The sequence below is a fragment of the Cyprinus carpio genome, chromosome B10, assembly GCF_018340385.1.
Source record: "Cyprinus carpio isolate SPL01 chromosome B10, ASM1834038v1, whole genome shotgun sequence".
NCBI lineage: Eukaryota > Metazoa > Chordata > Actinopteri > Cypriniformes > Cyprinidae > Cyprinus > Cyprinus carpio.
Window position 1 is genome coordinate 13,309,693 of NC_056606.1, and position 25,917 is coordinate 13,335,609.

The 25,917-nt window shown below is 36.4% G+C and overlaps 1 protein-coding gene across 9 annotated transcripts in view; it reads right to left on the reverse strand.

The window, feature by feature from the left end:
- auts2a (activator of transcription and developmental regulator AUTS2 a) overlaps positions 1–25,917 on the reverse strand; it is a 333,955-nt gene that overhangs the window by 104,836 nt on the left and 203,202 nt on the right. For all 9 annotated transcript variants that reach the window (XM_042732629.1, XM_042732628.1, XM_042732632.1 and 6 more), the window contains one exon: positions 13,176–13,205. In XM_042732629.1, coding sequence (XP_042588563.1) covers positions 13,176–13,205 — 30 coding nt within the window. The remainder of the gene's footprint in view (positions 1–13,175; positions 13,206–25,917) is intronic.

Consider the following 25,917-nt stretch of genomic DNA (forward strand, 5'->3'; position numbering starts at 1 on the left):
AAAAAAAAAAACATAAATTGAAAAAATAAAATAGTAAAAAAAAAAACTAAAATGAAAATAAATAAAAACAAAATAATACAATTATAAAATACACACAATAAAAATAAATAGAAGAAAAAAGTCGAAAAAAGAGAATACAATATATGATAATATATGTAGATAAAGACTAACAAATATAACAAAAAATAAATAAAACCATTATTTAAAATATAAAATAAAAACATGAAAATAAAGGCATGTAAAAGATAACAAAATAAAATGTATATAAAAACAAATCTGCAGCCAGGTTCTTTTTTATGGGCTCAATGCAATGCATGGCAATGCATGTTTCAGTAAAGAAAGAACAACAACAACAACAACAAAAAAAAATCCATGAACTTGTCTTTTCTGTCAGTTTTTTTTTTATGGGATTTTTTGGATATTTGCATCACAAAAACCAAAATGCCAATGGACAAAAACACTGATTGCATATGTTTCCATATGAGTCACAGTGCAGTGGCTTATGGTCTGTGTGTAGGTGTGAAGACCTTGACAGACATCCACCATGCATATGGCCTCAGTTTAACCTTGGACTGTCTGGGAACAGCAATCAGCCTGTGGAGGATGTGAAGGCAGAGACAGAGCGAAGGGTGAAGAACAAAGAGATGGACGTGAAGTAACATGCTCTACTATTCCATGTGTTAGGAGACGTGGATCTGAACCCAAGGTCTGACAGCATACATTATTTAAACTAGATAACAGTCAACCTGTTCTCATTTATATTCATGAGCACAGATAGCCAGACACATCTCAGACCAGGTGAGATCCATCACACAATTACAGTCTCACATGGAAAAAGATATTATATTATGGAATTTTATTCAACAGAGCAATTTTATCAGGTATAGCGCTCGACTTGCGGGGTACTTCTACAGTGAGTGCAATGGCGGATGCCAAACTCCAGATCTATCACTAAACTATGTTTTTTGGGTAGTTAGTTAGTTAGGTAAACTATGTAGTTTGTTACGTTGGTTTTTAAATGTAATATTTAGTTGGTTAGTTAGGTGGGAAATGTAAAAACAGGTACACGCTGCTTGATGGCTGTAATGTGAGAGTGCAAAATTAGAGTGACGTGAATTCATCAATTTCTCCGTACAAGTCCAATACTGGTTGAAGAATAGAGTGAACTTAATAGTTACTTACACTATGTGTATCTGATATGAATAAAACACATCTACAAATTAAATTTGAATGGATTGTTATTGTTGTTTCCATAGACATATGTGTGTATTTTACAAGTACATATGTGTGAATGTCTGAAACCTAAACCTTAATGTCTGAAACCTAAAATATCCATTATGTGGTTAAGAACACAGTATAGTTGTGATAATATGACAAGAGCAGTGCACGTCTGTCTCTGGCTCACCGCCAGCCAACGCGCGAAAACCCATATGTGGGACTGTACTCCCAGGGGCACGGAAATAAAAATCCCATATGTGGGACCATACCGCTCAAAGGGTTAATAAAGATAACGTCTATTTGAAAATTTGCTTCAGTGTTTTCGGACATGTGAGCTCCAGATGGTCAGCGGCAGATCTGCGCTCATGAAGCCACCGAGAGTGCCTCACATCGGCCAGATCTTCTGGAATTTACCGCTGGCTCTGATTTCTCTGTAGTGGTTAAACATGAGATGTAGTTTGTTTTGGGTAAATCTAACGGGCAGTCTTTGGTCTCATTAATCTATTATTTGTTCCAGAGATGATAGTTTTGGCAAATTCTCATATTTATGTAAATTCAAAGCTGTATATAAGAGCGCTGCCTTTGTACTTTTGACTGAATTGCCTAACAACTTTTTTGATGGCTGTTATTGTTGTTTATTAAATATTATTATTCAATAAATAATATTTTATATAAATAATAGTATTTAGTATTGAGAAACGGTACGTATTTGTGATGGTGATTTTAGTTACATTGTTCCGCCATTAGATGGTGACAAGAGACTGTTTTTATGAGTCAGCAGTAAAGACTTTTACTATGAAAAATAAACGCAAATGGAAGTTATTTTTAGTTTCAACAACAGCTTGATGCAGTGAACAAAATGCACTGAGCAGCAAAATCACCCTTAACAGATGAAAGGATATTAATGTTATGACAAAGATAACGCTTTCCTCAGCAGATATTCAAACTAATGTCAACTGTGATATGAGATTGACTGGAAGAATGAATGCTGTATCAAGTGCAGGTAATCACACTCACTCAGTCCATCTCTCTTACAATATCTACTATACATAATACACAGCTTTCAATACAGTAATACATTAAGCTTTCAATGAAGCAACTCAACATTCCTTCGTTACTAGTTCTAAAGTGACATTTTGGAATTAGAAACAGAGGCTTGAACTCAGCTGTTCAACTGTCAAACTTTGATTTTAATCCGTAGCGGAAGAAAGTAGTTCTGCACAAAATAGGGCTTTTAAAGACACTCTGTTGTTATTTTATGTATTTACACACTCGCGCCGTCAACTGTTGTATAAACAGAATATCACACACGTAGATCTGAGATGTGGCTGTATATCGGCACGCTGTGATTACCTACGGCACTCAGCCTATATATTGGTTATATATTATATTTAGTGATGTTAATTGATTTAATAAAATAAAAAAATTAATCACATATTTTTCTGAAATTAATCGCGATTAAAGTTTTTAAATATATATATTGCAATAATTTCAAATTAAATCTTCAAATTAATGTAGAAACAACAAAGACAGTATATTTTAAATATTTGTTTAATGGCATCTTTTTTATGATTGAAGGCAAGTATCACTGATACCAATACTACTGCTGACTTTAGGAAACTGTTCTTTCTTTCCTAATATTTAAACATTGACAACAGCCATTCAACATTACAGTATAATCAAGAGCTATCAATTTTTATATTTATTAGACTTTAACAAATATCTTCTAATTTAGGTGAACTTAAAACAATCTTCATATAAACCCATTGTAATTATATTACTTGTGCCCTTCAACAAGTAGGATATATAAAGAAATTGAATAAAGTTATCAACACTAAATTCTAAATTAAATAAAGATAAATCTTTAAAGCTACAAAAGTTATTGATTTCCTCTTCTTTCTTTACTTATTTGATTAACAAACATGACAGGTGCTGGGTTATTAGGTTATTGGGCTGTCTGTCATGCATTCTTGTAGTTTCATTCATGCATTAATATGAAATAATACAGCCTACAGTGAGTGCCGCCGTATTTGTGCCGATGAAGTGAAGTGCGCATCTGAAAGGTCTCCCATTTGATGTGGTCGTAAAGATATTCTGCATCTAAATAAACACAATTCTTATCAAGAAAAAAAGAGACAAAACAGCAGTTGTAAATGGGGTGGCCAACTAGCTCCACCCCTGTGTTAAATATTTTTAACACTGTTAAACTGGAAAAATTAATCGCCTCCTTTAACATGCTAATTTTGACAGCACTAATTATATTATATTATATTATATTATATTATATTATATTATATTATATTATATTATATTATATTATATTATATTATATTATATTATATTATATTATATTATACATCCTGATAATACATTTGCCTGTGTTTACTTGTATTATTCCTTACTTTGATGTTGTTTGCAGTATGCAACACTGATCAAATCATTTTCACCTAAAGCTTTGCCACTTTATCATAATTCACAAGGGATGTTTCCCTTCAATTCCATTTCAAGGACTTGGCAACCTTGTCTGATTCACACAGGTGCATTATTACCTTTTATTGGCTTGTGCAAATGAATGCTGAGGTCGAGGGCTCTCGGGAACGTCTGTTAATGGAAAGTGTAAAATATCTCATGCCTTGGGTTGAAAGTCAACATAAAAACTTAAAATCAAAGAAGTCACTGAACTATTTCTCCAGGTTAACCTTTCTTTTGTGTGCGATTTCATTCCACACAGCCTCGCTATGCTATGCTGGAAATAATAGTGTTTGCTCAGAGGAAAAAAGCAATTCATGCCTTTTCACTGAGTGGGTTGCTACACAACTAATCAAGAATGATCTTGACCCTTTTTCCATCTCCAAGTGCCTGACTAGATTTATAAAAGTCAGTTTATGAGAAAAGAATAAAAGAAGCACCAGGACCACATGTGATGTTGTGGCAGGGTTACTGTCCATTCCTATCCATAAGAGGTCAGACAGGAGTGTGCAGGGCCAAATAAAGAGTATTGCGTTCATAGGTCCCTTGCTGCAAGGTTGTGTCCCTAATGGCAAGAGCACACAGTGTTAGTCTCGGCCCTGGATACAAACCCCAACCACTCAACCTCCCAGCACACTGAGCTCTCCTTGGGGACTAAAGAGCCGTCAGGGGCTCTCATGCGAGTGTGGGTAAGGAATCTGGAGGCATCAGCAAGGCTCATCATGGCCTAAGGGAAAAGGAAGATGCTGAATCCACACTAACAAGTTGATCGTTGTCCACATGTTAGAGGCAATGTTAGCGCCCAGATATACAGCATGACAGAATGAGGCTCTGCCTGCTGGGGGAGATGGAAGAGAGAGAGTGTGTAAATGTGTGTGTGAGTGTGATTGTGTTAGCAAGTAAGGGTCGGTGGGGGTCATTACTGACTGCCTTGAGGCACTCTGATGCCTCTCTGCTTATGCTCAGCACAAACAATAGCTGCAAGTCACCATTTCCACTAGAAAACAAGCGCACACACACACACACACACACACACACACACACACACACACACATAGGATGCATAGAGTTTTCTATCATGAATTATGGTTGGTGTTGTGTTTTTAATTGCTTTGTTGTCTAAAACAAAAATAATTACTTTATTCAATAATTCCTTTGTCAACAGTCTCCTCTGTGTCTCTCCATATCACCGTATGCTGTGTATGCTCTTCTGTGTCATCCGCACCACGAGGATGTGCTGTTTTATTTAAAATCAAAGCTAAATACATGTAGAAACAACACATCCTTCTTGCGCGGCTGATACAGAAGAGCACACACAACATACGGTGATATGGAGAGATAGAGGAGACAGTTGACAAAGAAATTATTGAATAAAGTCCTTATTTTTGTTTTCTTTTCTTACAAAAAGTGTTCCCATCACTTCATATAACCCAGATTGCATGTCTGATGGCAGTATTCTGACAACGACTTTCATACCTTTTATGGACCTTGACACTGTTATTTATTTGGCAGTCTATGGGACTGTCTCAAGCCTCCAGGTTTTCATCCAAAATATCTTAAATTGTGTTCTGAAGATGAATGGAGCTTTTAGGGGTTTGGAACGACATGGGGGTAAGTGATTAATGACAAAATTTTCATTATGCGGTGGAGTAACCCTTTTAATTTGAAAACAAGTTATTATTATTATTATTATTATTATTATTATTATTAGGTGAACAAACAACAAATAAAATGCCTTAATATCATCTATCATCTGCATCTAAAACTAATGATAAACTAATGTATTTAGTTACATAAATATATAATTAGTTATATGATTAATATCATTATAAGTAATTATAACCTTCCTATAATAAAGGGAAATATATATATATTTTTTTTTAAATAATAAGAGATATATATATATATTAATATATATATATATATATATTATATATATATATATATATATATATAATTTTTATGTCTATATAGTGTATTATTTATCTCTAGTTATTTTAGTAAGGTTAAACTACTGTAAATGAAAATAAGAAAATAAGAAAAAATTATTAAAATCTAAATTAAAATAAGTTTTACGTTTTAAGTTTAAATTTGATTAATTTCAGTTAATATTTATTTTATTCAGGTAACAGTTTTTCTTGTTTTAGTTTTATATAATAATTATAAATAAGTTATTATTATTATTATTATTATAAACGAACAAATAAAATGCATTAATATCATCTGCATCTAATACAGGCCTTAGCAGACTTATTTTAATGATGTATTTAGTTATATAATTAGTTATATAATGAATATAATTATAACTGCCTATAATCAGGCAAAATAATAAATAAATAAATCACATATGTCATATATAATAATATATATATATATATATATAATAATATAATATATATATATATATATATATATATATATATATATATATATATATATATATTTATGTGTGTATACCATAATATTTGTATATATACACACAGTACACCAGTAGCCTTCAGTCCCCATTTATTGCTGTTCTCAAACACAAAGAAAGTCTGTTTAATTGGCGTCAATCAAATAGCAGCACTCCACCAACGCAGTAAGTGGGCTACACTCTTTCTCCCATAATGCACTTCTGCGGCAGACAGGAATGAGAGGGACAGCCAGGGGTGAGGTGGTGGTGTGTAACTGCACAGCCTGCTGACCTGCCCATCCATCAAGCAGCATGCATCACCCCTCTCTCTCTCCCTCTAAATCCTTCTGCTGTCTGGCAAGTCAGAGGGCCTGTAAGGTCGTCACATAATTTTGGCGGTAGGCCCCTATAATGAGCGCTGCCTGCCCACCCGCCCCCAGGATCCCGGCGATTAGCCTTCAACACACACACACGTGATCCGTCTCCCACAGCTCTGGCATTTACAGCACTGACCTTGCCTGGATATAACAAGGATCAAAATAGCCAGCGACCAAAAGAAAGAAATTAAAGAAATAAATACGTCATTAGAAATAAAATGACGGAGACGTGTCAGCACTGCAGCAGGGGACGCCGAGTCTCCAGAGCATCAATCACCCTGCCAGCCTGGAGCCCCCTGGTTGGCTCAGGGGAAACGCTGCTGACCCGGCTGTGGAGCAAAGAGAGGGAGGGAAAGACGGAGCGAAGGAAGAAAAGCCAGTAAAAATTTAATGCACTCCGCAGAGCGGTCATGTCATACTTGGTTATGGAAAATAATCCCAGATGCTTGCAGTGGCTGAAATTGAGCTGTTACGTGCATGCCTCCTAACTCTATCTGACAGCCGTGATGTACGACTACCATTACCGGAAAATATCACTTCAACTAACCCATGATCCGGCTCCACTCAGGGTCACATTACCCACGAGGAACAAATTACACCACTCCCTCCGCCGCTTCCTCCCAACCCCAAAGTAAATACAAATTTCCTACACGGGCCGGTACAAATGTGGGGCGATACGTTAGCTATGACAACGCTCGGCGGAGTGACAGAGATGATGAAGTACGTGACAAATCACAGGCTGACGGGCCACTCTACAGCAATCAGCCTCTGTCCCGGCCTCACGAGCGCCTACTCAAGCCTGTAAACACCCCTCTGCTCGCTTATTTCAGATGCAGGGAGGGCAAAACACATAATCTTTTACCGCTGACAACTCGCTCGCAGAGCTTTATTACCCGCCCCGTTTCACCGCACGGAAGTGTGGCGAGGAGATAAAAAAAAAAACGTTTTATGTGCCAGTGCTCCGGCTGAGTGATGGAGAAACTAATGTGCCTCTCCTCCTCCTCCTCCAACTGCCTCAGGGCAAACATCGGCAGAAGACAAAAAGAGAAGAGGCGGATGAGGAGGAAACAGCAGAGTATAGGTAGCTGGGGTGTTTACGTATATCGGTCATTCTACAGAAACTGGTGGAGTTTCGGTAATGACATCTTTGTTTTTTGGGTGTCATTCCATAGAATTGTCACTACCGAAACATGTCATCATTTTTTCATTGCACATTTTTTGTATTTTAGTATGTTTAAGTAGTGTTTTAGTATGCAAGTTAAAATTCTGCAATGTAGTGGCTATCAAAGCATTACTGTCCCTACCGAAACATGGGAAGTTTTGTCAAAAATAAAGTATAGTGATTTAGAAACGTTATTATAGTTTTTGATTCTGTGTTTTTTTGATATTTTTTGTATTTTAATTTGATTTAATTTTAATTAAGTTTTTTCATTTTGTTGAGTTTAATTGGGTTAATTTTGATTCAAATCTCATAAATTACATTTGAAATATTGTAAAAAAAAATTAATTGTTATGGATTTACCTCTGACAAATTTTAGTAAAATAGCAAAAATATATATGTACAATCTAGATGTAAGCAAAATCTTCACTGGTCAATATAACCCTTCTAATTAAATTATTATTACTGTGTTTCGGTAGTGACAAATTTGGGGAGAGCACAAATATTCCAAAACTTTCTGAAAATACAATATAAGAATTAATTGCACAATGTGTACTAGAAATGTGTACCTTGGATATAATACAATTTGCATAAATGTTTTTTGTGAAAAAAAAAAAATTTTTTTTTCAAGACTTTTCCAACTCTGATTTGGACCAATTCTGTAGAATGGCACGTATGTATGATCATGGTTTTGTGTCGAAGGACGTATGCAGTTTCTTAAAAGCGCAGGTCTCGAATGAGTGAAATTATCGCACTTCGCCGCTGATAAATCTGCAACTGCTTTTTAAATGGCATCCTCTGCCCTTGGCCACACACAGACGGGGGGAAGATACGCAGGCCCATGAGAAGAGTGAAGGGGCAAGGGCAGCTAAAAGAGTTCAGCGATAAAGGTCCTCTTATTTTACCTTTTAAGGCCTCATCAAGTGCATTAAAACGCAAGATGACGTTAATTTAGAGCCAAAGGTGGGACGCTTTAAAGGTACTTAAGATTAATCTGTCCATGCTTGTGCGATTTGTCATCTCCATCTACCTCTTAAAGGTAATGGGCTGATAATTGATTAGCACACATAAAACCATTTTTCAGCACGCTTTGTGCTCTCAACGGTTTCAGTGGTGTATTTAATGGGTTTTAGCATTAAACATGTCGCTTCAAGATTGTAATGCTTATGCTGGAATTATAAAGTGGTTTAAAAGCTTTATTCATAGTGAAAGGCACTATGTTTACTAATAAATGTTCATAATCACATAATAATCTATCTATCTATCTATCTATCTATCTATCTATCTATCTATCTATCTATCTATCTATCTATCTATCTATCGGTCTCTCTGACCAATTCACCCATCAATCCATGAATCAAAAAGTAAGAAAATATTTAATGAAAATTATAAATATTATTTCTAGAAAACATCTATCCCTCCATGAGTAAAAAGTAAAGAAAACTTTTAATGAAAATTATAATGGTTCTTTCTAGATCTATCTATCCACCCATCTATTCATGAATGAAAAAGGAAAGAAAACTTTTAATGCAAATTATAAATAATATTTCTAGTACATATCCAAGTAAATAAAACTGTATGTTTTTTTTTTTTATGAAAATTAAATAATATTTCTAGTAAATATCTATGTAAACGTAAACACACACACACACACACACACACACACACACACACACACACACACACACACACACCTTATCATTGATATAAAAATCAAGCTTTTCAGATTAGTAAAATGAGACAGGGAGACAGAGATGTTATGCTGGTTATACTTAAACCTGAACCTACAATGGCTTAAGAGCACATGTGTAACCCACTGCACCATGGCTCAGACATAAAGAGGGATTCTGAGGGTAGAGAGGCACTAAGCCTGAGCACATGTGCTGATTTGTTACTGGCTAAAGTCGGCACAGATTCACTTGAGCCTCAACGGTCTTTAAATGCTCTCAGATGGCGCAGACCTGTTAGTGTTAACTGCGGCATGAAAAGGGGACGTTATTGGATCCGAGCAGCTGTGGAACATCAAACAGCCGTCAGGCGGTGGAATCTCTCTCGCTCGCTCTCTGCCAGCCACAGCAGACGTAATAATCCCCCTTGAGCGGCTGGTAATGAGAAGACAGGGTCCTACCTGCTCTCTCTAATAACAGACACTTATTCTGCACACAAATCAGAGCAGGGGGCGGGGGCCTGGGGTTTGGGGGGTGAGCAGGTTGTGGGGAGAAACGAGAACAAGATCCCTGGCACACTGAGAGAAGGAGAGTGAGAGAGAGAACAAAAGTAACAGAGGCATCCAGGGACCGAAGCGGAGCCAAAAGCCTGGAAGGTGGAGGCCAGCCACAGTTGCCAGGGCCAGCCAAATGCTTTCAGAGCATTCTGGACACTGTTCGGCCTGCATACTGCCAATTCATCCAGCAGCAGGAGAGGGAGAGCGAGAGGAGAGGGAGCCAGAGAGGGCAGACAGCAGGACTAGGGCCGTGTTCCAGTTGGAATAGGCCAGGCCTGCATGATGAACAGTGTACAGACTGTACCATTTAATAAATCTCTCGCTCTGCTCCAGCTAACACAAACGAGATGTCAAAAGGCCATTAAACACTCTCAGACAGCTTCATTAAGGAAACACACAAACCCCAGAGATCTGCCCACCGGTTTACTGACCCATACACACACACACACACACACACACACACACACACACACACACACACACACACACACACACACACACACAGCTTCCCATTAACATTAAAAATGTCCTTTTAAGAAAAACAGCAATTTGGTGGCTTCATTAACATTTAACGTTAACAATTATTTTATAATAAAATTATTAAAACACCATTGCATCAATTATACTAATTAATCAAACTCATTATTACAGAGTAAACTACTTAAGAGAAAGAAAGGAATAATTGCTGACATAATTTTTTACAGTAAGCCTCCATTTGAAGCCTTCAATTGAATTTTTTTTATAAATAATATATATTATTTAGCATTATATAAAATAACTTATTCATAAGTTATTTTATATAACTCATATATTGATTAGCTGAATTATTATTATTAAAAATAGTGAATTTGTTATTAAAATGACTTAATGATAAATTAATTAAAATTAAATATTTGATTATAATAAATTTAATATTTATATATAATTTAATTGAACAATTGTTATACTATTTAATGAATAATAATATAATAATGACACAAATAAAAATTAATATTCATATGAATAAACTGAAAGAATTAAGCCTTCATGAAAAACTAGTTACATATTATTAATTTATTAATATTACTAAAATAATTTTAGTAATAATCTTAATAATATAAAAATGGAAATGTGGATATATTAATATATTTATGTTATTATATAACATAATACTTTAAATATATATTCACTTATCTATAAAGTCATTCTTTTTTCAAATCAAATGTATAAACATTATAAAACAATTATTAATATACATTACATATTAAATATTACAGTAAATATATAGTTTCACTCTATAAAAATGATGCATTACTTGGAGGTTTGCCAATTGAACTGGTGATGGGATGTTGACTGTAGCTGTATCACAGAAAATACAATTATGACATCACTTCCTGTGGGGCATTTTGATAACTGGGTTAAGAAATATGAACATGCACTGTCATTTAAGGGAAAAGGGAGGGGAAAAAAAGCCTTGTTCTTATCATTCTTGAAGTCAGAAAGTGATTTCTCCAGAGTGTCTTTTTTCATTTCTTGATTTGGGCCGGAAGAGAATGAAAAGAGACAGTTTGTCTGTGGATGAATAGAACTGACCCATTAATGTGACAAGTTGTCCTCCCCTACGGCTGCTGAATATATACTGTACCGTAACCGCTACTGCAGGGGAAAGAGCTACTGAATTCATTCCCAGAGAGGAGAGAAGAATGTTGTGATATATATGATCTGTCGCTTATTGCTAACGCAGCTCAACATGCTCACAGTTTTGTAAACACGTTTTAAGAGCTATTGACAGAAAGAGGTCCCTCTGAAGTGTTTGCGAATGTGTATGCGTTTGAAAGAGAGCGCTCTTGTTTCTTTGTTTACCTACTAAACCCTTCCATTGTTTTGACATAATTAAACAAAGGCAGAGAGAATGACATGACATTGTGAAAATCATTAGAGGAATAATGAGAAGCAGGAACGCAGCGATTAATGTCTTACGTCGCACATCTCTGCCATGCCACAACAAAAGGGCTTTGACTGACATGGCTAATTCGACTCGTCGTCATCAAACAACCACGGGTTTAAAACAACAAATGAGGAACATTCAAAAAGAGCGAACAAAACAACATTTTCGTGTAATCATGCTGATGTTCGGCAGACAGTATCTAAGTGCTGCGATGCGTCTTGTCAAGCTTTTCATAGCTTGCATCAAAGTTAGCCTAGAGCCTAGTGTTAAATTAAATTCATGCATTTAAATAATAGCCTCATTTTGTTATAATTACACTATAAATATGACTGATATAATAATTCAGCTCCACCTAACATAAATTATCATACCCTATGTCCTGTGGGTTGTACCTTAAATAAATCTGTAGGAATTGCTACACGGTAATATGTGTAAAATGTAACTTGTGAAGCTCGTAATGGTTCTTTTCAAATTTCGCACACCATTTAGTCGTTCATAATTAATGCGGAGTTAATTAAGGCCTTCTCATAGTCATTAACAAGATGGTAATTCTAATTAAATAGAAACACACTTTTAAGTAGAGTCTAATATTGGATTCTCATTGATTCAAGTTTGATTAAAAAAGAATAAAGATCATTTTAGAAGTGCTACAGTATATGATGTAACATGGTATTAATAACACTAATACTACAGCTGCTACTACTAACTAGCTTTGCATTTCCTAACAGTTCTTGGAATTTGTAAAAAGCACAATTCAGTACATTACAATAATGTCAATTTTGTTAATTTTTAAAATAAATTCTATAAAATAATAATAATAATAATAATAATAATAATAATAATAATAAATTATAAAAACTAATATTTTTTAAATTAAAATAATTAATTTATTTTATTTTTTTTTTTATTTTATTATGTAAGTTAGTTGGAGATTTAAATTAATGAATAAATAAGTATATAAATAAATACATTAATAATAATAATAATAATAATAATAATAATAATAATAATAATAATAATAATAAATTATAAATAATAATATTTGGTACTAATTTTAAGTATTAATGTACATATACTTTTATGTATTTTATTTTGGTACTGCAAGTATAACCAAAGAGCACTGTAAAAATACATTTCCATCAAAGCAACCAGAGGCAATGCAACAAATGATTTATGCAAGCTAGCATTGATATGATGCAGACAACTAAAAACAGCAACAATTTCCAGAAACAAACTACACAGTGAGTGCGTGACCTCCAGTGATATAATCGCTGTTAAAACGGGGGTTTTGTAGTTGTCTCTGCATATTATGCGAGGATAAGAGAAAGTATTATGACACATTTCAACATTGAGAATTTCTACATGTAAAGTTGTCTTGTAACCAAAATAATAAGGTCCAGTCTTACCTTGTCTTCTTGGTCACTCTCGCTCTCACACTGCAAGACAAAGAAAAAGGACACATTAGAACAGTGTAGGATCTGCTAGATGTGATGGAGCTGAAACACTTTTTTTTTTTTTTTTTTGCTTTTAAATATAAAGCTATTATGAAGTGGAAATCTGATTTGGGCAGTCTCGCACTGCACAGCTCATCAGCAGAGTAATAAAAGTCTAAGCAGGAAAAGGCTGTTCTTATCTCACTCAGTGGCCAGGCCTCATTACATCTGCCTATTACCACCAGCAGGGTTTTTTCTCCCCGACAGCAACTAGAGTACGAGTCCAACTATCTTTACGTCTCATAGGCCACAGACACACTGCAGCTAAAAACAGCTATCAGTCCACCGCTTAATCTTCTTCTGTGCAAAGAGTTTGACTGTTTACAGAAATAACTGTGCATTTTGCTCATGAAATCAATCCTAAATTCGGTGAATCGATTACTTTGGTCGAAAATAGCTAACACTAAATCAATTCCATTTTTATTAGGATTCGGTATAGATACCGATTTCCTGATTCAGTTATATTCCAATTCACAAGCTCCTGATTTGATTCTGATTCATGTGAGTATTATAAATTGTAAATTAGACAGGGCAGTTTTAGATTCATTCAAAGCAAATTTTGGACGATTCATCATAAGTACCAGCTCAAAACTGACATTTATTTTGCTATTTCAACTACATCGGTCGTGTTTATATCACTAAAAAAAACCTCACTGGAGTCATTTGTTCATGAATCAGACAACACTGGTCACACTGTATGATTTTTATTCAATAAAAAGAATCGGTTCATAAAAGTCATTCATTTATAAAATGGGGCTACGCTGGTCAAACTGTGTTTATGATTCACTTAAAAGAACTGGCTCATAAGAGTCATTTGTTCATGAATTAGGCTACACTGGATGCTCTGTATGCTTTTGATTCACAAAAAAGAATCATATGAGTGATACGTTCATGAAAGAGACTACACTGGAGGTGCTCTACAATATAAACTGGATTCACTAAAAGGAACCAATTCATAAGAGTCATTCAATTTAAGAATCAAGCTACTCTGGTAGCTTTGGATTCACTAAAAAGAACCAGTTCATAAGAGTCTTTTGTTTTCAGCAGTGGGCAACACTGGTGGTCACACTGTCTGTTTTTGATTTACTAAAAAGAACCACATTTAATATTACAGACGCCACACTGAGGGAATAGAAACAAAAAAAAAAACAAAAAAAAAACAGATGCAAGACAAAACAAGAGAGGGCATTGGTGTCTCCATGCAAAATAAGCCAACGAATAATTGGCAAATAAATTAATAAACATACCATGATATTAAAATGCTGAATTTAAGCCTTTCTGACCTATTTCAATTTCAAGGTCCACTTAATTCTTTATCTGCTAATTAGCAAGGAGCACACAGATGACTTGGCTGGGGGAGATGCGTTCAGGGTTTGAGCTTGGACTCCATAATGAAGGCCTGCTAGGGGGCGGGGCCTAAGGTCTTCAGGGCCAATTACACCAAGCGGAGCTTAACCCTGTGGCAGCCCTGACTGATTGACAGTTCTGGGATCCATATTCCTGCAAGACTGAGTGCTAGGGACAGAAAGTGATAGGACAGGAAACAGCAAGAGGGGGTATATTCTGGCACAAGTCTCTCCCTTCTGACCTGATACAGGGCCTGGTGAGCAGCATCCAATTTACAGCCCCAGTCCAACGGGATTCGAGACATACGGGGCTCATGTATTATACATAACCAATAAACACACACATACCAGATGTTAATAACCTACTGCTCTGGTGTGTCCCAGCATGCTAATACTGTTAGCATTACAGTAAAAATGCTATGAAACAAAATCGGCATCGTATTATTGAAGCTTTCTGAATATAACTGAATTTAACTCTGTTCCCATTCTGGGCCATAATAGTCGATTTAACATACACGACTGCATGGAGCTTTCCTAAAGGCCTGGGGCTCCCCCTCATTCACCTAGTCAAGGTTCATGAAGAGTTAAAATAATGAGCAAAATGTATTTTTCCAGTGTGTTGTGATCCATAAAACACCGTCGGCATCTCCACTGGCGTGTCGGTGCTCTCCGCGCCCAGCCTAGCGATTTGATTGCGGAGATATGAGAGGAACGAAATGACTCGCCCTTGCTTGTGAAGCAAATGGAACGCGCTAATAGAACTCATCGCATTACCCAATGCAAAAGTGCCATAGCTCATTATGTCAGGATAAAAGGATATCATTGTAGACGGTGAGCAGAATTGACTTTCTGCGCTGCGACTTGATGATTTAATCAACTGCTCTCTTTCGCTTCTCATCCGTGTGCCTGTCGCTAACACAGGTGCCGCTAAACCACACTCTCGCAAGCCAGCAAGTGGAGAAAGGGAAGAAATTGCTGTCATTATTCTTTCTCTCTCTCCTGCTCCTACTTTCCAAGAATAGAGGTATGCAAATTTCTGTACTGGTGCTGAGAGAAGAAATTGAGAAAGGAGGGGTGGGTCCAGATGGAAATACCTTTATAGTGGGAAAGTACAAGTAACGGAAAAGGTGAGATGAGATTTGACAGGCAAGGGCAGGCAGCTTGTTTGTCCTTAACAGGAGAAGCTGCACTTTTCACAAATAAACAAAAAAAGGTAAGATCTGTTACATGTTGTGATACAAAGTATATTAGAATGTCTGAGTCGTGGCATAATGCTTAGTGCATATGTTTAACATGATTATGTGGAAGATGCAGGTTCGAGTCCAGTGACAGTTTTCCATCCCTGGCTTTCTCTCCACCATTTTTTCTTCTATTTCATCTATTACAAGTGGAAAAAAGGTCAAACATAAAATATGATAACTGTACTTAATAGTCAACTATTATAGCTTTATTAAAATAATATAATATAATATAATATAATATAATATAATATAATATAATATAATATAATATAATTATTATTGACTGAAGAAGCACACATCCATTTGGACTGATGAAGTTTGAAGAAAACAACAGTAAAGGATGCTGACGAGAGTAAATATGAAGAGATTGGCATAATGATGGTCAGTCCAACATATTTAATTCCTCTAAAACACTTGGTATTACAGTCATATTGGATGGATTAACTTGGGAATCCATCTCAGCATTTTCTTGCTTTTTTTTCTGGTGTGGTGTTAATTTCAAAGCCAAACACTTCGCCAATTGATCTTGGCTGCAGATCAATATAGCATGTTAAGCTTATTAAAACAGCCAATGGCCTCAGTGGAACAGGAGAGCCATCTGCTTTAGTTAGACACACACTCCTCAGATACAGCGAGGGAGGAAGAGTAAGGAGCTGATTAGGCCTGCGAATGAGACCAGTAGTGTTGATGCAGTCTGTACTGCAGCAGTGCAATATGGGAGCTCAACACATCCTGAAGAGACTCAAATTATTCAACATATTTTAGAAAATCCGTGAAGCATGAAAACTAAGGAATCATGGTTCATTATGCACCTTTGCTCATACTAATTATCAATTTGTTTAAGAAGGAAATGGCAAAAAGGCAATGCCTTCAATGTTTTGTGGTTTGTCCACTGGCTATATGAAATTGGAAAAGCCCTTTGATAGGTCGCCAACATCTTGTTACAACAAGAAATGTCAACACAGCACTCTTTAAACAATTTCATGGGTTCTTGAAAGTCTGGACTGGAATGGAAATCTTTGATTGGCTGGTTTTTAAACAACACATCTACAATGACAAACTTCCAAAGAGAGCGTTTACATGAAAATATCTTCAAGTAAAATACATTTCATTTCTTATTTGAAGTCAAATCCCACAGGCCTCGTAAGTGCGGCTAACAACGGCAGGCAATAAAGAAACAAAAGCAATCGTTTTCTGAGCAACGTTTTTGCCATTGTCCGAGGCTCCAAGCTGAACCAGACTTCTCAAAAACGAAAACCTCGGAGCCCACATCAAACCTGCATGACACACTCTGGTGAAGGGCCAACACAATGAAAAATGTGTGGTTTAAATCCAGCACTGCTACGAGCCAAACACAGCAAACACTCCAAAAATATGCTTCAAAAATATGTTCGAAAACAGCGCATAAAGAGATCTGTTCTTATTTAGCAGTCATTGATGTAAAACCGCAGTCAAATGTCAAGTTAGGACGCAAAGTGTTCGACGTTCCATTTCATGGTCTATTTGCCATTGTGTTGTAATTGGCACTGTCAACGAACGCTGAAATTAATTGAGACTGATCTGAGCTTGATTACAGAGGCAGCAGGGGTCCGGAAGGTTGACGATAGGTTGGTACGCTCTCTCTCTCTCTCTCTCTCCCTCCCTCCCTCCATCCCTCCTCCTCCTCTTCCCTATGCTATTTTCACTCTCTGCTGTCGCTCTCTCTCTCGCTCTGCCTGCGGGCTATGGTGGGTGGCGGTGGGGGACAGCTTGAAGAATGGCAACCATTGCCAGGGTCAGCTCTGACAGTGCCAATTTGATGCGCTGCCACGGAGAGCTACGTGCCCCACCTCCTCGTCCCCCCTCATTCTCTCTCTCCCTCTCCTCCCACCTCCCACAGAAAAAGCTGCGTGTCCTGATGGTTTTCTGATGCAAACCATGGCGCGGCAAAATGGTTTTTCCCCTCCTGCTGCCTGCTTCTCCATCTGCCACTGGGGCCGCGCCGCCGCCGGCCGCCTGCCTGTCACAGCGTGCAGCGAAATTAGCCAGGGAGGAGGCGCTCGCTAGCGCTAATTACGTTTTAATCATTGGAAATGTGTTGGCAAATCAAGGCCTGGAGCTCCCACTCTCTGCTCTGCGGAAAGGAGGAGTGTGTGTGTGCGTGTGTTGAGATGGATAGAAGAGGAAAGACAAACAGAGAGAGGAAGTGAAAACAGGCCCAGCCAGCGCCGAGCTAAGAGTCAGATGCTCTGAGGAGAAAATGGCGGCGTGCCTTGTGCTGTCTGCTGAGAGTGAAGCTTTGAGTATTGGGCCAAAGAGAGGCAAGAAATTTCACCGGAAGCTTTGTGCTGTGAGATGGAAACCAGCGCTTCTCCAAGTCTACCATACAGAGCGAGTTATGCCACACTGAGGCGGATACTGAAGACTCATGAGTATCAAGGTGACAATGTAACGGGTACTGATGTGTGGCTCACAAGATGAATGAATGAATGAAGATACTGAGCAGATACTGGGATTCTTCATAAACTTGATACTAAACATTCATAAATGCTATTATATAACATTTTTGAGGTTAAAACAAGGAGGAAAGGATTTTTCTCTATAGTCTTATTCCTAATGCAAACTTGTATTTAATATGTAGTCACAAAACTCATTTGAATGTAAAATAACAAGCTTACAGCCGATATACATGAATGTCCAGACATAGAAGGTTAACCTAATGCTATATTCTGCATGTGACATCATTAATTTTTATTTAGTGTTTCTCAAAGTACTTATCTTGTAAAAGTGCATTGTGTACCAATAAACACAGGGTCACATCAAGCTATATATATATATATATATATATATATATATATATATATATATATATATATTTAATTAATTGTATTTCATTTATGCAACACAATAAAAAAGTTTTAACTGAGAAAAAGAATTATATATATAAAAAAAATCACAAATCACAAAAATGTGAAAAAGTGATTTTTTATTTCCTTTTTTTGGATGATATCGCTCTGCAAAGAAAGAAAAAAAAAGAAAAGCCAATAATAGCCCAAAATAGCAAAGTATATGATTTCTCACGTTTGCATCTCAAGTAAACACAAAATGTATTTTTTGGTCCGTGGTTTGAGAAAGTCTAAGAAACCTTACTGCAAGCAGATGTCAAAGATAAATCAAAGATCCACACAAAAACACAAGCCAGACGACAACCATTAAAACATGAATCGAGCTAACACAACATCAGAAAAGCCAATGCTGCACTGCACTATTTATGTATTCTGTGCTTATGTAATTTTAAGCTCAAATGTCTAAAGCTAAACCTGACAGTGCACAAATGGCAGACTTGGGTGTGTGATACAAATTACATGACTGTTAATCATCTAGCCCATGACCCTGTCTCTGTGTTCTCCACAAGCCTTTAACATTAAATCCAAGTAAAATCTAACCTCACTTAGCAGAAAAAACACAGCAGCGCTGCTGTCAGCCGCAGCAGCGTGGAGAAGGAAATGTATCTCGACACCTTTGACTGGGTTAGGCCATTAACAGTGCCGAAATCCAGACCTGATGACATTCAGGGACTAATTCACACAGCATCTGCGTGACGTCCAGCTGTCATCCTAAAGTACGGCAGGATGAAGGAGCGGAGGAACAAATGAGGAGAGAAGCGTGACAGCCAGGAGGCCCTGGATACAGGAAAACAGCTCCTTCACCAGTATAGTGTAGCCTGTCCCAGGGCAGCTATCCCTGTCCCTGTCTCTCTCTCCCCTGTCAGGAAAGCAGTCATCTGCTGCCTGGCCTAATAACCTCCAGCCTGGTCGTACCATCCCACCTTCTCTCTTAAGCACCTCGCCAACATCTGCAGGCAATTTCCTCCCCGATATGACACTTTCTCCAGACCGTGAGCACTGAATAAGAGCTAACGGACTGAGGAGAGCACAAATACTGAAGCTCTGTTCCAAAAAAGCTACACTTTAAAGCATCATAGGTGGCTCATAACACAAAGTGTGCTCTAAAAGGTAGCAAAAAGTCCTTTATGGAGAAGGTAATCCCATTATGAACTGCAGTGTAAAAATAAAATAAAATAAATAAACAAAAATCAAAGATGTTTAAAAATAGTTAATAAAAAGAAAATAAAAATATTATATTGCTATAAAATACTTTTATTGTATTATAAAATTTGTACATTTTTTTAATTAAACTTGAATTAAATTATTATTAAAAATATTTATAAACATTTAAATTAGTGCTGTCAAATGAATAATCGTGATTAATTGCATGCAAAATAAAAGGTTAAATATGTGCGTGTACTGTGTATATTTGTTATGTATATATAAATACACACACATGCATGTATATGTTTAAGAAAAATGTTATGTTTATATATTAAATATACTTATATATAATATAAATTATATGAATATAAATATATACATGTAAATATTTTTTAAATGTATACTGTATGTGTATTTTGGATGCGATTAATGGCAATTAATTTGACAGCACTAATTTAATATATTTATTTTTCTGTACTGTACCAGTAGCTTCGCAACATGTTTACATCAAAATCTATTACAATCAATTCCGAGTTGTTATTATTTGCTGCCTTTGAAAACTGCTTCAAATAATCACTTATGCGGTTTCATGACAATTAGGATGCTGTCTTTGAAGATTGCACTATTGCTATTTCCATATTTTTAAAATAGCACCATACCCAATGATTCAAAGCCATTCAAAGAGTGACAAGAAATGCTGTCGTACAAGAAAAAGAGAAAATAAGAAGCTGAATCTGAAGTATCGAGAGCCATTCTTAGATGTACATCCGCCACACACACTCTCTGTGTGATACCGTGCCAGCAACAAGAAAGGGTTAGCAGGTACAAGATATTTGTGTGCGTGTTGTGCCTGCATGCATGTATGTAAATGTGTCTGCGTATCTTGAGGGTACGTCTACCTTTAAAATAACTTGTCAGCTAAGCTGCTTGGGCTGACAGATGTGGGATGGCACCCTGAGGTGGAGCTTGGCACAGACAGATGGTGCCACAGGGGCGACGCGCTTAGCTGATCAACCAAGGGTGGCATTGTCACCCAGCCTGCCAGCCACAAGTGAGAGTGGGAGGGAAGGGTAAACGCAGTGAGCGTGTTTGTGAAAGAAAAAAAAGAGTGGGAAGATGAAATCATATGTGCAAATCATTGCTAGAATTTAAGTTCCAAAAAAAGAAAAGTGATGTGGCCATATGACATTGACACTAAAATCACTCTGAACAATGAATAAAGAGCATATAACGTATGGACATGTTAAATTAAAACTTAAAATCTTTTATGTAATTATCATTATACAGTATATGTTTTAAAATTATTTATTTTCAAAATTTTAGGGTCAGTGTGATTTTTTTCTTTTGCTCTCATGCACACTAAGGCATTTATTTGATCAAAATATGTGAAAATATTACTACAATTTAAAATGTCTGTTTTCTTTTTGAATATATATTTAAATATAATTTATTCCTGTGTTGATAAAGCTGAATTTTGAGCAGTCATTACTCCAGCCTTCAGTGTCACATGATTCTTCAGAAATCATTCTAATATGGTGATGATTTGCTATAATTATCAATGTTGAAAACAGTTTGGCTGCTTAATATTTTTGGATTTCTTTTTCCAGGGTTAGAATAGAAAGTAAAAAAAAAAAAAAAAAAACATTTATTTTTGAGAGGTATTTTTTTATATTATTATTGATTTCTTAGCAGCTTTTTTTATTTTTTAGTTTTTTTTTTTTTTTTTTTTAGAAGAGAATATTATGGTGGGAAGTAGTTTATTAGGGGGTTGTAACGCAATTATCATTTCTATGTAAATTGCTCATGAAATCTATTTTGAACATAAACTGTCCTAGGTCATTACTACTTTAAACATCCAAGGTTACTTTTACATTCTTTACATTACATTCTTTACTTTTTTGTCCACTGGAAAGTTATCGGAAAGGCATATATTTAATGTTCAGTCAGCAATGAACTGCATTTCTGTCCCTCACTGCCTCATTTTCATTCATGTCAAATTAACTATGGTGTCCTCTCTGACTAAGGTTTATTTCAAGATGCAAGACACTCTTCTTCCCCCGTTAAATAGACAAACAAACAAACAAACAATCACGAGTCAGTGTGTAGTTCACTCCCACAGGCATTCAGTGCTGAAGAAGGTTAGGCAGCAAACAGTTGCTGGCTTAATCAAAGATTAATAGAAAGATTTTCAGACAATTAAATACATCAGATTGCATTGTTTGTACCATTATGGCTCCTCCCCGGGGAACAGTCCACTTTGTTTGCATTTTAATTACTGCATGCGCAGATGACATTTGCTCTGATGCCAGCTGCCATCTTTGTTATGCTTCTCCTCGTACCCTCTGGAAAAAAGCAGTGAAGCGGAAAATGTGTGGATGAATGTATGCAGTTATGTTATAACTGAATATCCCAACAAAATAAAGATCTACATAGGACAACTTGACAATGCAGAAGCACACGTGTCAAAAATTTCACACTGACAGACTAGATTCATTCGTGCCTGTATAGAAATCAGATTAGACGTGGATGTGCACTATTCTTGCTTTCCTTCATATTTTCTTCATCACGCTTTCGAATTTTCAATCAAACTGTAGTATCTCTATTTTTATCTCTACCCCACTTTCTCTCTCTTTCTCCAGCAGGAACGGATGTGTGGCTCTAATCACTTTGCTCCCCACACCTGACGGCACACTATTAACTCTAGGTCTCTCTGGTGACCCCGCGGGTCGTTGCCCATCACATCAAGTTTTTATTAGGGAATTTTCCTCATCATTAGCTCTGGCCCAGACGCCCACCATTAATATTCATTCTGCTGCACACTTCCATCATCCTCTGTCTCTGTTTTACCACCATCCATCTGAAATGCTGCTGCACACTCACCACCTACCATTAACAGAGCTCCGTTCATCTGTTCACTGTTGTTTGAGACACACACCTACCTGTAACCTATGATTTTTATAAGTTAAAATTAAAACAAAGATTATTGGAGCAATAAAATACTATTTTAGTTTCCTACTTAAAAAAATATGTTTATTAAATGTGGGATTTCCTACTTTTTTCAGTGTTTAAATAGATAGACAGATAGATAGATAGATAGATAGATAGATAGATAGATAGATAGATAGAAATTACAACATAAAATATGTAAATACTAGTGCTGTCAAACGATTAATTGCGATTAATTACATCCAAAATAAGTTTTTTTTTTACATAATATGTGTGTGTGTGTGTGTGTACTGTGTATATTTATTATGCATATATAAATACACACACAAGCACGTATATATTGAAGAAATATGTTATATTTATATATATATATATCATATCTATTTTATTAGTATAAACATGTACATGTACATACATGTAAATATTTTGAAAATATATATGAGTGTGTATTTATACATTATCTATCTATCTATCTATCTATCTATCTATCTATCTATCTATCTATCTATCTATCTATCTATCTATCTATCTATCTATCTCTAGATTAATGCATATTTCTATATTTACTTTACTATATTATACATTATATAAAAGTACTGACTGAATTGGTTGTAAATTGTGATTTGATTACATGCAATTTAACTGCTGGAAAAACAACAGTACTGCTGAACAAAAGCATTAACTAACAAGCCAGACCAATGAGCCCCTCGGCTAGAAGAGACACTCCCACCCACACACACATACAGAGGTGATAAGACAGACAGACAGACTCAAACAGCGCCAGCAGTGAACTCACTTACAGAGGACTCTTGTTCCAGGGGATGTGGTGCTGAACAGAGGCTCTGCTAGTCACAGGCTCCTCCAGCAATTAATTGACAATTCCCTGACCAGCTGAGATAAACCCTGTGAAGCCTGTGAATTTCTGTATGTGTGTGTGCAGTAAAGAAGTATTCCTCAATGCAATATTTTAAATTTGATATTTAAAACTCAATTTAAATATGTTCAAATAAACAATTTGTACTGCCAACACAGCACAGATGTGCTGGATAGACGAAACGCTAATATTTGTATTTTCCAAGTGCCGAACAGCTTTAGTTCTAGTGCCATTATCATTAGTTATGAATTAATTTTTCTAGACATGCTTGATCCAATTGTTCTCAAACAATCAACATAAACACTTCTCAACACGCAAACAAGCCTAGACGAATAAACAGCAACGGAAACGTCTCGCTCTCTACTTGGCGGCCCTGCCGAGCTGCCAAAGATCTGCTTTGTAAACAACAAAAATATTTAATTTAAGAGAGTGATGCTGAGCAAAATGAAATTAAAAGGAACTCATGCTAACTGTTAAATTACTCGTGGCGCGCTAAATTACATTTGCTTTTCCATCGGAGAGATCAAACGGGCAAACTCCAAGCACTCCAGTGCTAATTATTTACAGTCTTCACCTCCCTCCCTTCCCAGAAGGCTTAATAAACACACTATTTCTTTCACACACACATTTTTGCGTACACTTGTTTATTTTATTTTATTTTGTATAATAATATATTCCCTCACTTCCTTACACACAATTCCATAAAGTCCTGTGTCAAGAGACGAGACCAAGATTGGGATTGTAATCCTAGTGTACAGTGGGGCTTCTTAAAAAAAAAGCAGGCCATCTAAAGCAGGAAGGGACCTGTGGGAGTGTTGCTGTGGTAGCGTCGCAGTGGGAGTAAGGGGTGAGTGACACCAATGGCTGTCACTGGGATTAATTAGCATGCTAAGTGGCGGAGGGGAGCACTAGGCAGCGGGTGTGAAGCAGAGCCATCTGACATGCACACACACCCCAGAAGTGTGGATTTTCACCAAAGGTGGCGGCAGTGCAGATTGCAATCGCACCCCTGAGAAGTGATCTCACACATACACCCCCTCTCTGAAAATCAAAATAAAAACAGAAAAGGTGTCTGCCTGATGTGCAGTTAAGAAGGAGAACTAAAAATGTTTCTAATAAGTGGCAGCCAAAAAAACATCAATGTGCATTTCCTAGTCCCCCCCCCCAATTCCCATCAGTTTTTTTCTTTTTAATGCAGTGTCTGAATTTGACATCATTTCATCAATACTACTTTGTCTAAATAAATTTAACTAAAAAAATCAATCATTTTTAATTCTACAAATGAATTTAAATTAAAATTCATTTTGAGATTGCTAATAATTATATTTAACAGTGTGATTATTATTATTTTTTTTATTATTATTATTAAAGACTAAAGGGTTTAAAAAAATGAAAATTGTATATCACTGTATACACTTCATTGGCATATGGTGGCCATGTTTTTTGAGATACGAAAATATCCTTGAAAACACTTGTGGCACGTCGGACAAAGACACAGCACACCAATATCCAAGTTGATTGGCGAAGATGTCTCACTATGTTCAAAAGTTATAGTTGTTTTAATAAAAGTGAACGTTTTGAACGTTTTGCCATCTCTTCATAATGGTGACTCGAAAGTTCAGCTTTTTTTTTTTTTTATAATAATTATTGATATTCACTCTCCAGAAAGTCTTTCTGCACTGGTTTGGTTCCAATTGGCCAAAAAACCTAGGACTTATTTGCAAAAGTAGGTTTTTCAAAAAATCCAAAATACTATAAATTTTGACGATTGAATCCGAGGCATGCATTTTGTCTGGCGGGAGCCAGGGATTCCAACAAGATAAGACACTTGAGCCTGTGCCTGATGATTAAGGAGTTATGAGCAATTTCATACTATTGGTTGTTGTAGCGCCCCCATCAGGCTGATAGGGGCGAGCCTTGGTGACAGTGAGTGTGTTTACATGCACGTTCTTAAGCCGACTATGCTTTATTATCCAAGAATGCACTTGGTCATGTAAACACGGAAACCCGTTTTCTTTTATCGGAGTAAGGTCATAAACGGCATAAGCATAAACCGGTCACAACAGGTAGTTTTTTGCCTCTTACTCCGATTTCACACGGCATGTAAACGCAATAACCTGCTTTCTGTCGGCTTATTGAAGTGCGCATGTGTGATATGTGACAGGAACGCATCGTTAGTGCAGATTTAAGTGCATCTAGGCTGAGCAAATGTCTTGC